The following is a 14,644-nucleotide window of genomic DNA, read 5'->3' as shown; positions in this document are numbered from 1 at the left end:
GAATCTAAGCTCTGCCTCGATTTTGGGTCACAGAGGAATTTCAAGAAGTTCAAGGGTTCTGCCTAAAATTTACAATGTGGGCCCAAATCAGTGACTCAGGGCAAGGTATTATTACAAATGGCAAATATAACTGAAGGGGCCGTACCTCCTCAATGCATTTTCCTGTTTTTGCCCAATTTTCAGACAACGCACCACTCTTTGCATCACACTAGTAGGATATCTTGTTTGCTTTGGAAATTTTACACGTAGAAACACCAATTTAATTTGATATTTACTAAATGTTGGATTATATATATAATATATATTGAATTGTGTGTATTGATGGGTTTTCCATGTGTGTGAATGGAAATCAAGGAATGATAGGTTTGTTCGAAAATTAAAGTTGTATATAAGAGCTTATATTACGTTATACTTTATAAAAATGTAAGAATGATTGGTCAAGAGCCTATTTTTCACGTATATCGACGCATGATTGCAAACTATGAGCCCGATTTGAATTAGAAAATGCTTGACTTGAAAACACATCTATCAGTTCATGCATTCTGCCTTGTGCTTGCTACCTGCGCATACTGCTTCTATTTCTGAGCGCTCTACTTATAAAGTTTATGTACTATTTCGTTCGCTAGTGTGATGATTTTTGCAACATCGCTATAGGTCACCGGATGAGACGATTCTTTTTTAAGAAAACTATAATTGCTACAGACCTTGATTTTGTTTTGTTCTTAGATACACGATACTCATACTTTCAAGTTTAATGTTTTGTCAGCTTTATCTTTACGAGCTTAGTTCTATAAGTGGAGTAGGCATGTGTAGGGTTCATATATTTTTAATCGGAAATCCAACATACTGCTTTGTCAGCTTTGTCTTTACGAGTTTGCTTCTATAATTCTGTTATTAGCAATTTAGCTAACACTAAATGCGAGAAATATAATTTCCGAAAACCAAACTAATTGAATTTTTAGTAGGAATAGGCATGTGTAGTGTTCATATATTTTTAATCGAAAATCCAACTAATAGGATAGATAAAAATACCCGATTATAACTCGATCAGACCGAGCACCAGGTAAACCCAATTCTTTTTAAAAAAGTATTCTTACTAGTGTTAAGAGTCCACAACAAAATATTGTGAAATGGAGATTTGTTAATACAACAAAAAGAGAAACTATTCATTTGAATGGATGGCAGGGAACTTGTTTAATCTTATAAACTATTGTCTATGTTTAGAATTGGATCCCAAATTTGGCGACATAAGAAAGTTAATGGTTGTTTGTTAAAAAAAAGGTGGGGAAATCCCATCCTTCCTATTGTTTAAAATATTGTGTTATCATATTTTATATATAATTTTATTTTATTATATATCTATTGTATATATATGATTAATTTATATTATTTCCCGTATGTACGTGAGAACAATACGTGTGCTTATTATAATGTCGAATCCAAGAAAAAAAAAAAACAAACCGAATATTTTGAAAATAAATCGAAATATAATATTTTAATTTTAATTTTTTTTGAAGTTTGCAGTGCCACTCTCGAAATAATGAATTAACCGATATTCAAAGATTAATTGCCAAGAACGTCGATTATCATAGCAGGAGTACATCACCCTTGCTCGATTGCAACTAGATCAACAAGTTTCTACAAGAGGAACTCCTATCTAGGTTTACCACTAGTAATGTCTGTGAAATATTATATATTTTTTAAAAGTGATTAGATTTATATATTATCGAAAAATAAGAAAAAAATATGAAAATCAGAGGTGAGTAGTATTTGATAAATGAGCGATCATATATTAACTTTTTACAAGTATTATTTTTGTAGACGCGACATCAACGTCCAAAACTTACACAAAATCATGGTATTTGTAAAGCTGAAAGTCGACAATAACATTTTTTAGCAATTGCAAACACTCATTAAGTAACGGAATGTATCGATAGTATGTAATTTTAACTAGGAAGAACAAAGCCATATATTACTCTTATTCTATAGCCAATTTTACTGGCTCCGAAACATAACTAGCATGTTTATCCAACACTCGAGAACACACGCATCTTTCATAGGTATGCGGAAGTAAGTAACCAGCGATATGTCTCAAGCAATAGATAAAACAAAAGTTCAGACACAAAACTTTTTGCAAATTTGATCGCAGAAACCACGATGGATCTGTTCAATGCCCTTACTTAGGACCGCGGCCGCTAAGTCTATTTTCAATATCATTAAACGAGTCTTTATATTTTAACACAAATTCAGACTAAGGTCATGATATTGGGTAATCCGCTTAGTGATTCATAGGATTTTCAAAAAAAGTTTGAAAGGTCTGACTAAAATGTGGGCGTCAAACAGTGACTCAGCGCAAGGGTAGTGCTACAAATGGCAAAGCCAGCCGCACGAGAGGGCAGTATGCATTCCCACTTTTTGACAGCTAACCACTCTGTGTTGCTTTAATAAAAAAGAAATAATAAATATCTTTGTAATGAATTGTTTATCATAGATATTGGGCACCGTTCTCTCTCTCCTCTTCGTAGTGCCACCACCTGTACAGCGACTTGGCTACTACTGTGTCCCTATGCTCCTTTTTTTTATTAAGCAGTCCCTCTCCTTCACGACGCGTGTTTTTGGATTCTTGTGGAGGTATTGGTGTCGAGTAAACAATAAAGATAAAAGGTCTCGTAGTGGCCTCGGAATAGGGAAATACACACACACATGATATCTGGAGTAGCTGGAGATAGTAATCAAGAAATGGCGCGAAATGCGGGGAGGGAGGCTCTGATCGGTGTGAAAGAAGAACCCTTCGTGTTTCTTGATGAGACTGAGTATTCTGGAGGTGGGTTTAATGGCGGTGGCAATGATGGAGGAGGTGAGGATGAATGGGGGGACGCGTCGGAGCATCTCCCGAAGCCGTTAGAAGGGCTGAGAGAAATCGGGCCGCCGCCGTTTCTGAAGAAGACGTTTGAAATGGTGGATGATCCTCAGACGGACTCGATAATATCGTGGAGTGGTGCGGGTAACAGCTTCGTTGTGTGGGATCCCCACACTTTTTCCACTGATTTGCTCCCTAAGAATTTCAAGCACAACAATTTCTCCAGCTTCGTCCGCCAGCTCAATACCTATGTAAGAATTTACAGCGATTCTACTCTCTTGTTTCTTGAATTTTTTCTGTGTGTTCAAGTGGAGACATGAATTGTGTGGCTTACGGGACTTTTTATTTGCCAACTATTTACAGAGGTTCAGGAAGATTGATTCGGACAGATGGGAGTTCGCAAACGAAGGGTTCCAGAGAAGCAAGAAGCATTTGCTGAAACACATCAAAAGAAGGAAGCAAAGTCCCCAAATGATGCGGCCACAAGAAGCAGCACCGCAGCCTTGGCAGTACCCCGCAAATCATGGAGTGGAGTCAGAGCTTTACAAGCTCGGAGCCGACCAAAACGCACTGAAACAAGAAATCTTGAAGGTAAGGCAGCAGCAAGAGTGCTCGCAGCGTTACATAGCCGCCATGGAAGAGCGTCTTCACGCCTCCGAAATGCAGCAAAAATATATGATAATTTTCATGATCAAGTCCTTGAAGGATCCCATGTTTCTACTGGATTCTGTAGATAGGATTAACAGGAAAAGAGCAATAAGCAGCGGAGGAATCTTGAAAAGGAGGAGGCTGTCCGAAAACTTGGAATCCATTGATAATGAGGATTACAAGAAGTTCCAAGTCCAGGAAGAGTACAGCACTATCCAATCCGAAATTCAGACATTGTTCTCTCCCGCTGAATCGGGGAGCCCTGTACAGGACCAGAAGGCCGAAACATCATCGGAAACGAACAGTTCCGATGTCTGCTCCGACAATTTCATATTATGGGAGAAACTTATGGAAGATGACATGATTTACGAAGGGGAAGGAGGCCCGGAGAAGCAACAATCAGATTCGTGTAGGATAGGAGAATTTTCCGCAGTGGGATTCGCGTATTAGAAGTCTGGGAGGTTCTTCAGATCGTAAGTAATTACACGTATAATTGAATTAAGAACATTATAGTTATTGTTGTATGCTAAATGATCAGTTGTCTTAGCTTAGCTCTGTTAGATAGGGAATAGGATTTACATATGAAAATGGCCTTTTGCAGAGAACAGAAAGTCTGCCAATAATGTCGTTACGTGTATCATATCCATAATTTTTTTCCCTCTAGTTTATATCATGTAAAATCGTGTAAAGTCCTCTAATATTCTATTTTATGTATGCCACCGATTAACAAGATAATATAAGAATATATCTAAATATATTTTATCAAGAAATTGTCCTATCAAGATAAGGACTGTCTTTTATTTTATATTTTTAAGCGCAAGATAAGGAATATTATAAAAGACAGAAGCCAAGGGGCCATTTTCTGAGAGTGTAAGGTGGGGTTGACTTGCAAACCCATCAAACATGGGTTTTTTTTTTGACATTTTATTAAATTATTATTCATATTTTTATTACACTATTACGTCGTTGACTATAGTCCGAACATACTTAGACACGAACCAAGAAGTACGTTAGGGAGGGATAAATAATGATGATGAACACGATGACAACGTTTCAAGTCCAACGGGTATTCGATCGTACGGATATGAAAAAGGTAGTGGGTCGGGTGTGAATATTAAATTTTGGGTATGAAAAATACTCAAAAATGATTTTTAATCCCACGATATGAATTGGATCAACTATACGAGATCCGACTCTCACCGTGATCACTGGATTCTAATGTTGCCGATCATAAACAACTGAAAATTAGAATCGAAATAAAAATCAAGGGCAATACCAAGAAATGATAAAACATCGACACCTCTCGCCCAAAGAAGAGGAGCCAGTCACCAGGAAGTACCATAGATTTTGTCATATGCATGCAAAGTTCAGATATTAAAAGAATTGTGAGCAAAGCTGTCAGGGTTTGTCACAAGACAGAAGACTTAGTTCATGTCATGAGATATTGGTACCCATCAAACATGGTGATTGGTGAACAAACATAATCACAAATTGGATGATTTTCAAAATATTCCTGCTACTTCACCAATATTGAAATATTTAATGCAACTACTGCATTGAGATAGCTGTTCGACATGTAGATTCAGCTCATATAACACAAAGATTTGACAAACAAAGATTAGGTACCGATAATAATAGCCACCTAATTTCAGACAAGTAATTAACTATTTGAAATCCAATTTTTTTTTTTTTTTTTACATTTACCTTGGCAAACCCCAATGTTCCAATTAAGAATCTTTATTCATCAGGAAAATCATCGTAAAATCTGGCTTGCTCCTCGTACGGTCCTGTTAACGGCTAGGCAAAAGAACACCCTGTGGAAACATCACCGACCCGTTATTAGGAGCTCCTTGAATGTCCAGGATTGTTGTAACCAAATTGTAAATCTCAACATTTTCAAAAGATGGGACTTTCCATCCCCTGGCAAATCGAGGTCCATGAGCAAAAAATATGGTCCGCATAGAAAAAAATTCATTGTCATATCCATGTGCTCCTCCACAATCTTGCTTTTTCGATCTCTTCTGCTCCACTTTAAACCCTTCCGCAATCAACCCAACAATCGGTGGGATTCGATAACTAGACGAATAATGCAGCCTACTAGGAAGTTCCTCTTTGAGATAAACTGTCAAATATTGGCCATTTTCTACATTACCTGACTTCAACCCCTCGTTCATCTTAGCCACAACATCCTTCGACGAATAACCAGGAGGGGGACGAATTGCAAGCAATGGACTGTAAGACTGAACCCATTCCTTGGGAATCTCAATCCATTTCACTAGATCATCTAAAAATATCAACTTTTTGTCACACGTACCCGCCATCCCATGATCACCTAACAAAATGATATTCACATCCTCAAAAACCCCTCTTTGTTCCAGACCAAGAATCAATTTTCCAATCAACTTATCCACTTCAACAATAGCTTCAGTAATCTGAGGATCATCTGGACCAACCTTATGGCCTTGATGATCAGGATCCTCAAAATACAACGTCATAAATGAGGGGATCTCGCTACTAGGCAAATCAAAGTACCTCAAAACAGTATCAACTCTTTCTTCAAAAGGCACAGATTTGTTGTAAAACATGCAATAATCTTTCGGACAATTCCAAGAACCCTTGTGCACCTCAGAACCAGGCCAGAAATAAGTCGAAGCCTTCAAGCCGTGATTGACCACAGTCTCCCAGAGGGGCTCGCCCAGCCACCACTTGGGCTCGTGACTAGCCATGTTGAAGTAGTCACCATTCTCCGGATCAGTAAAATAATTATTGATAATTCCATGATAAGCAGGGTACAAACCTGTGACAATGGAGTAATGGTTGGGGAAGGTAAGAGTTGGAAACACTGGAATCAACCCCAGCTCAGCTTCAGTCCCATTTTTAATCAGCCTATTGATACTCGGAACATCTGTCTTGTACTGATACCCGAACCTGAATCCATCCGAGGAAATCAATAAGACGACAGGGTGTTTGAGCTTTGTGAGAGATCTTGAAAATTCAACATTGGAAGTAGAATCAGCTGATGGTGCTATGGAAGATGAAGAGGAAGTGGAACGATCAACGACAGAGAAAAACAAGGACCCAAATGCAATTGCAGCAGAAATAGCAATGCAAGTCGTGAAAACGAGAGAAATTATCAGAATCGTAGATCTGGAGGGTGACTTTTGCGAATAATTTAACGAACGATCGTTTTTGTTAAAGGGTAAAAGGGCTTTCGTGGAGGTCGCATATTCATCGTCTTCTTCTTTCGTCGAGAGCGGTATTGGCATGGTCTCACTGTCGGGGCTCAAAATGGGCACCGAATCTGATCTCATGCCAGATTTCAAGTACTCGAAGAATTACTCGTGGAGCGGAAGCTATTGATCTCCCGTTCTCGTCTCTCCGCTACGCATGCGTGCTTGGGAAAATGGTAGGTACGTGTGCGTCAGCAGAACGGTACGCGACTTGTGGTGGGAGTACAGTAATCGATTCACTTCCCAATATTATTTTAAAAATTATTTTAAAAACTACTAAAATATTTTCATTAATCTTTATCTAAACTTTTGGATATAAATCTTAATATAAAAAATTATTATAAGAAAATATTAAATTGAAAAAAATTTAACATGAAATATATTAGATATATGTATAGAACACATGTAAAGAGTCGTTAGGTTTATATAAAAGCTAAAATATGATTAAATAAAAACTCAAATTTAACATTTGCTGAAAAATAATATTCCAACTTAATTACATTTTGTACAAAACTTTGGTATACTAGAATCCATTTTATGAAAAATAATTATATGACATCTTTTTTCATGCTTTTGGCTTGAATGCTAGAAAGCTTTGAGATGTATTCTTGTATTACGTATGTTTTATTATGACTTCTCTCGAGTCACACAACCATTTGGTTCCAATAATTTAATTATATATCAATAAAACGTGTAAAATAAACTATAGAGATTCCGACATTAATTCATTTAACTAGTGAAATAAAAATCTAAGAAATACAAATTTTCTGTAAATACTTTTATTTATTTTCCAAAATTAAATAATTACACCATAATTGTAACATATAAAAAATGAAATTTAGATATTATTCCAAAAATCACATTATATTGCCATTAAAATTTTTATATTATATCATATTGTAATAAAAAAATTATATTATATTCGTGATGCCGAAAAAGTATACCTTGGATTCCGTTGGGTGAGCCCAATATTCCAAACTATTTCAAAATAGGTCGGATGACAAGTTAAAAGATTCCGAAAGTGTTTTCGGTTTAGCTAATACTTAAGTTAGTACTGAGTCTAGAGTTGTCAAACAGGCTACCATGTGGACTAGTTCGCCATCTTATCGGGTTGGAAATCCCCAACCTAACCCAATGAGGGTTGCAGGTTTGATCCGCCAACCCACTAAAATAAAAATAAAAAATCATTAAAAATTTCATTTAATAAAATTTATCAAAAATATCAATAAAAATTTTAATTATTGATTTCACATTTCTATATTATATACAAAATAATTAATACAAAAAAATTCATACTTTCAATAAAAAAAATACATATATAACTATAAATCTATAATGTAAATTTTTTCCCTTCCAGGCCGATAAGCCAACCCAAGCTAAACTCAGCCCTCGACCTATGCGGGGTTGGCCCATCTATAAATAGGTTGAAATTTTTTTTACCCAATCTACTTAAATTGTGAGGCAGGACTGGACGGATCGATCGGACGGACACAATCCAAATTGACTACTCCAAACATGACACAACTCAAGTGTGATATAAAAGTAGTGCTAATAATAAGCGAGTGCATTAAACAAAGGTGAAACACTATATTTATGGTGCGGTTCGTGTTGATATGACCTTACATTGGGCAAATTATGAATTTGGAGTATATCCTGATATCCGAGAGTAATAAATTTATCATGAAAAATTTGTCAAAGTATTTTACTTTAACGAGACTTTATCTATATTCACTATCATACTTATTTGAGCTCAACTTGGAAGATAATGTCTGTAGAAGATAATGTTTTTAGATCAATTGCTCGAACGTCCTCATCTCGTGAGACATCTTCCCGAGTAAAGTCAGTTCGGGCTCCATGTAGGATTTTGAGCTTTTACTTTTGGTCATAACTTTATTAATCACAGGTTTAATCAGCATTGTAAATGGGCTCGATTATGTGATGTTTTGGGTCGGTTCGGGTAGGATAGATAATAAGGTATCAATATTATAAATAACATTAAAAAAATGTTATTGTTGTGAAAAAGTAAAAATTTATGGTAAAAAGTAAAAATCTCAAACTCTCAAAATTTACCAAACTACACACTTTATAATATTTTTCTCTCTACTCAATTGTGATTTTCTTCACAAATGAGAGATCTATTTATAGGAAATCTTTACAAATAATCCAAAAATAAAATACATCATTACCTACATCATCACACACTAATTTTCAATATTTACAACTCTTATTTTCAACATTCAAATATTCAACATTCAAATATTCAATACTCACATTTTAAATATATTTTTCAACACTCCCCCTTGTGATGATTATCATAATGATTGTCTTCATTACGTGTTTTTATACTGCCTCGTTAAAAACCTTACTAGGAAAAACCCATTGGGATAAAAATCATAGTAAGGGAAAAAGAGTGCAGTCACGTAAACTCTCCCTCATGTTGACACGAACAATTCTTCACAAATTTCGTAGATTTCGCATCCCAATATTATATATGTGCTTTCTGAATATTGACGTAGGAAGTGCCTTTGTGAAGAGATCTGATGAGTTTTCACTTGATTGAATGTGACGAACATCAATACATTTATTCTTCTCTAGATTCTTAGTGAATGCGAAGAACTTAGGAGGAATATATTTAGTTCTGTCGTTTTTTATGTATCCCTCTTTTATTTGAGCAACACATGCAGCATTATCTTCATATAGTATCACAGGCTTCTCGTCGAATGATAATCCACATGAGATTTGGATATGTTGGGTCATTGATTTTAACCACACACATTCACGACTTGCTTCATGTAGTGCAATAATCTCGGCATGATTTGATGAAGTTGTTACGAGGGTTTGTTTCTGTGAACGCCAAGAAATTGCAGTGCCTCCACGAGTAAATACATATCCAGTTTGGGAACGTGCCTTGTGTGGATCAGATAAGTATCCAGCATCAGCATAACCAATTATACATGGATTAGTATCTTTTGAATACAAAAGTCCCAAGTCTGTCGTTCCTCGTAGATAACGGAATATATGTTTAATTCCGTTTCAGTGTCTCTTTGTTGGATATGTGCTAAATCTTGCCAACAAATTTACGGCAAAAGATATATCGGGCCTCGTACAATTTGTAAGATACATAAGGGCACCGATAGCACTTAGATATGGTACTTCTGGACCAAGAATAGCTTCATCATCTTCACATGGACGGAATGGATTCTTTTCTATGTTTAATGATCTAACAATCATTGGATTACTTAAAGGATTTGCTTTATCCATATTAAAACGTTTAAGGATCTTTTCTGTATAATTTGTCTGGTGAACAAACATTCCACATTCTTTTTGTTCAATTTGTAAACCCAGACAATACTTGGTTTTTCCAAGATCCTTCATTTCAAATTCTTCCTTCAAGTATGACACAACTTCTTGAATTTCCTTATTCGTTCCAATGATGTTTAAATCATCAACATATACAGCAATAATTACGCATCCGGATGTTGTTTTCTTAATGAAAACACAAGGGCATATTGAATTATTTACATATCCCTTTTTCATCAAGTGATCAGTTAGTCGATTATACCACATTCGACCTGATTGCTTTAACCCATATAATGATCTTTGTAATTTCACAGAATAACATTCCCTGGGTTTTGAACTTTGTGCTTCAGGCATCTTAAATCCTTCAGGGATTTTCATATATATATTTCTATCAAGTGATCCATATAAGTAAGCTGTAACAACATCCATAAGACGCATTTCTAAATTTTCAGATACCGCCAAGCTAATCAAATACCGAAACGTAATTGCATCCATCACAGGAGAATACGTTTCTTCATAATCAATTCCAGGCCTTTGAGAAAAACTTTTGCAACAAGTCGAGCTTTATATCTTACTATTTCATTTTTCTCATTTCGCTTTCGAATAAAAACCTATTTGTATCCAACAGGTTTTACACCTTCAGGTGTAAGGACTATAGGTCCAAAAACATTACGTTTTTTTAACGAATCTAATTCAACCTGGATGACATCTTTCCATTTTATCAAATCCTGCCGATTTTTACATTCACCAAAAGATTTTGGTTCATGATCTTCGTTATCATTTATGATGTCGATTGCCACATTATAAGAAAATATATCATCAATTTCATCTATATCTTTTCGGTTCCATATTTTTCCAGTATTAATGTAATTGATAGAGATTTCATGATTCTCGTCAGTTTGTGGTTCTGACAGAACATTTTCATCATCATGTGTTTCTTCAGGAACACCATTCTCTATTTTGTAATCATCATGTGTTTCTTCAGAAACATCATTCTTTATTTTGTGATCATCGTGTTTCTCTATGAATTTTTTTTTTCGAGGATTTTTATCCTTGGAACCGACTGACATTCCACGCTTCAGGCGTTTAATGACATCATTAGTATCTTCAATTTGTTTCTTCGGAATTTCAATTCGAGCAGGGGCATTTGCAGCATGTATATATGATTTAGTTACCCCTTTTGTGTCTGCAAATGCATCTGGTATTTGATTTGCTATTCTTTGCAAGTGTACAATTTGCTTACATCTTTTTCACATTGTTTTGTTCTTGGATCCAGATGTAACAATGATGATACATACCATGTAATTTTCTTTTCGGTATGTTTCTGTTCTCCTCCTAACATTGGGAAGATTTCCTCATTAAAATGACAATCAACAAAACGTGCTGTGAACACGTCGCCTGTCTGAGGTTCAAGATATCGAATGATTGATGGACTATCATAATCGATATAAATTCCAACCTTTCTTTGAGGTCCCATTTTCTTTCGTTGCGGTGGTGCAATAGGCACATACACCATACATCCAAAAATTCTCAGATGAGAAATGTCTGGTTCTTTACCAAATGCAAGCTGCAATGGGGAGTATTTATGATATGCATTTGGTCTGATGCGAATTAATGAAGCAGCGTGTAAAATTGCATGTCCCCATATAGAAATATGGAGCTTTGTTTTCATAATCATTGGTCTAGCAATCATTTGCAGACGTTTAATCAATGATTCAGTCAATCCATTCTGTGTATGTACATGAGCAACATGATGCTCAACAATGATTCTCATAGACATACAATAATCATTGAAAGTTTGGGAAATAAATTCACCAGCATTATCAAGTCTAATTTCTTGATTGTATAATCGGGAAATTGATTCCTCAATTTTATTATTTGAGCAAGTAATCTTGCAAATGTTACATTTCGAGTTGACAATAAACATACATGTGACCATCTGCTGGAGGCATCAATCAATACCATAAAGTATCTGAATGGTCCACATGGTGGATGGATTGGTCCACAAATATCACCCTGAATACGTTCAAGAAACATTGGTGATTCAGTTTGGATTTTGACTGGTGATGGTATTATAATAAGTTTTCCAAGATAACATGATTTACATTGAAACTTATTATTCTGAAAGATCTTTTGGTCTTTCAGTGGATGACCATGTGTATTTTCTATGATTCTTCGCATCATTGTTGAACCAGGATGTCTCAATCGGTCATGCCAATTGGTTAATATTGAAGAATTATCAATTACCATGTTTGATTCAATGAGACTTATGTGTGTATAATGCAATCCAGTAGGGAGCATTGGTAGTTTTTCAATCACATATTTCTTTCCTGATTTATATGTGATAAAACACATATATTTCTCATTCCCTTCATTCATTGTTTGAGTATCATACTCATGGGAATATATATCATTAAAACTCAACAAATTTCTTTTCGATTGTGGTGAATATAAAGCATCATTGATAAAAAAATTTGTACCATTAGGTAACAAAAATTGTGCTTCACCACATTCTTTAATCAAGTCTACATGACCTGATATTGTATTCACCCTTGTTTTTGTTGGTTTTAGTTCCAAGAAATATCTTTTATCTCGGAGGATAGTGTGCGTTGTACCACTATCGGGTATGCGAAATTCAGCTTTGCTCATAGTATTTTCCATATTTCAACTTCAAAAAATATATGCAATGAAATAAAATTACTGACAATAAAATGCAAAAATATAGCACACAATAAAACATTATCATATGGGTACATAAAATATTTTACATATTTATTCCACCAGCAAATTGATCATTGTCTGAGAAATCAATCAGAAAATCTCCAGCATCAAAATGAGTTGAATCACTCAAATGTTCACTTTGTTCAGTGAAGTTGGTCTCTTTTTCTTTCCCCTTTAATGATTCTTTATACAGTTTACGAAGATGCTCAGGGGCTCGACAAATACGGGACCAATGTCCTGGAGTACCACATCTGAAACAAGAACTTTCATATCTTTTTGAGTGATTCTCATTAACACTCATATTTTCATGATACCTTTTCTGTGGATGGTTTGGGACGTTCTTTTGAGATGAGTTATAAAAGTAACTATCTCGATTATTTTCAAAACCACGGCCGCGTCCACGACCACGACCACGACCACTTCCACGTCCACATCCACGACCACGACCTCGATTTCGTCCTCGACCAAAATCTTGTTTATAACTTTGATTTTGGTTTCCAGATTTAAATTCATATTTGCTTACGACATTTACTTCAGGAAATGCCGTTGAACCAGTGGGTCGTGCCTGATGATTTCTCACTAAATTCATTTGTTCGAATCTTTCTTTTAATCCCTTCCACAAAGCCATGGGATGCCAACGCAAAAATATCATGGCTTTTGCCTTTTCTTAGGATGTCGATATGCCATTTTCTTTTATGGTCTCATTTAGATCCAATGACTCAAGATGCATTTATACATCGAGAGTCCATGACATATAATTTTTTTCCGTGATATCAAGAGCAATGAATTCGAGTTTTGCCAAGTTTGACATGGTGGTACTAAAAAAATTACGATGCATTTTATTAGTTAATGAATATTGCAATACAAAGTAATGGATAAACAACAAGTACAAGTATTTGTAAAAATAAAGAAAACACACGAGGAGGATATTCTCCGATAAATAAAAGACTCGTGAGTATGATAACCAAAATAATTAAAAATAACTTTGAGAAAGTCATCTTCTTTTTTCTTCGAAAAATTTGATGAAGAATAATTTTTAGAGAAGAAGAGAAAGTTGGAGTGATTGAATGTGTTTGTGAGATGATATTTATAGGGCAAAAACTAGCCGTTTTGTTACCGTTTATGACCGTTGGTGTACAAAAAATAAATGTATGTATTTGTATAATTTTATGGTAATAATATGGTGAATATAATATTAATCATGTTTAAATAATTATGTATATCATATCACATTATTATAACGAGGTGTCGTAAGTTATTTTGTTTAAAAACCTTATAGGCTTTTATACTTGTCGTATCCCTTACCGGGAGTGTGGGATGTCGTCTTAACATCCTCCCATGATTTATAACAAGTTTTTGAAAAATTTATTTTTATTATTTCTAATAATAACATTATATTATATATTAAATATATACACAATAAATAAATAACAGTAAAATAAATATTATTACTTTTGTTACCTTTTTCTTCTGTTTGGAGCTTGGAAAAATATGGAGGACTTTTAGAGCTTCGTGCTGATAACGTGTTGTGAAAAATTAAAAATTTATGGTAAAAAGTAAAAATCTCAAACTCTCAAAATTTACCAAACTACACACTTTATAATATTTTTCTCTCTACTCAACTGTGATATTCTTCACAAATGAGATATCTATTTATATGAAATCTTTACAAATAATCCAAAAATAAAATACATCATTACCTACATCATCACACACTAATTTTCAATATTTACAACTTTTATTTTCAACATTCAAATATTCAACATTCAAATATTCAATACTCACATTTTAAATATATTTTTCAACAGTTATGTTAATATAATAAATGGGTGTGTATAAAAGAAAGTGTCACGTGTCTCACGTGACCAAGGCCCCTGCGACTATG

The 14,644-nt window shown here is 34.8% G+C and overlaps 2 protein-coding genes across 2 annotated transcripts; one reads left to right on the top strand and one right to left on the bottom strand.

The window, feature by feature from the left end:
* Nucleotides 1-2,559: 2,559 nt before the first annotated feature.
* On the top strand, nt 2,560-4,164 carry LOC142546071 (heat stress transcription factor A-7a-like). The gene is made up of 2 exons (XM_075653576.1): nt 2,560-3,111; nt 3,224-4,164. The coding sequence occupies exons 1-2, from the start codon at nt 2,704-2,706 to the stop codon at nt 3,956-3,958; spliced, it is 1,143 nt and encodes a 380-aa protein (XP_075509691.1). The 5' UTR covers nt 2,560-2,703; the 3' UTR covers nt 3,959-4,164.
* Nucleotides 4,165-5,111: 947 nt separating this feature from the next.
* On the bottom strand, nt 5,112-6,961 carry LOC142546070 (uncharacterized). The gene has a single exon (XM_075653575.1). The coding sequence runs from the start codon at nt 6,817-6,819 to the stop codon at nt 5,299-5,301; it is 1,521 nt and encodes a 506-aa protein (XP_075509690.1). The 5' UTR covers nt 6,820-6,961; the 3' UTR covers nt 5,112-5,298.
* Between the last annotated feature and the right edge of the window lie 7,683 nt (nt 6,962-14,644).

Source organism: Primulina tabacum, chromosome 5 (assembly GCF_025594145.1).
Source record: "Primulina tabacum isolate GXHZ01 chromosome 5, ASM2559414v2, whole genome shotgun sequence".
NCBI lineage: Eukaryota > Viridiplantae > Streptophyta > Magnoliopsida > Lamiales > Gesneriaceae > Primulina > Primulina tabacum.
This window is presented reverse-complemented; position numbering and strand designations above follow the sequence as displayed.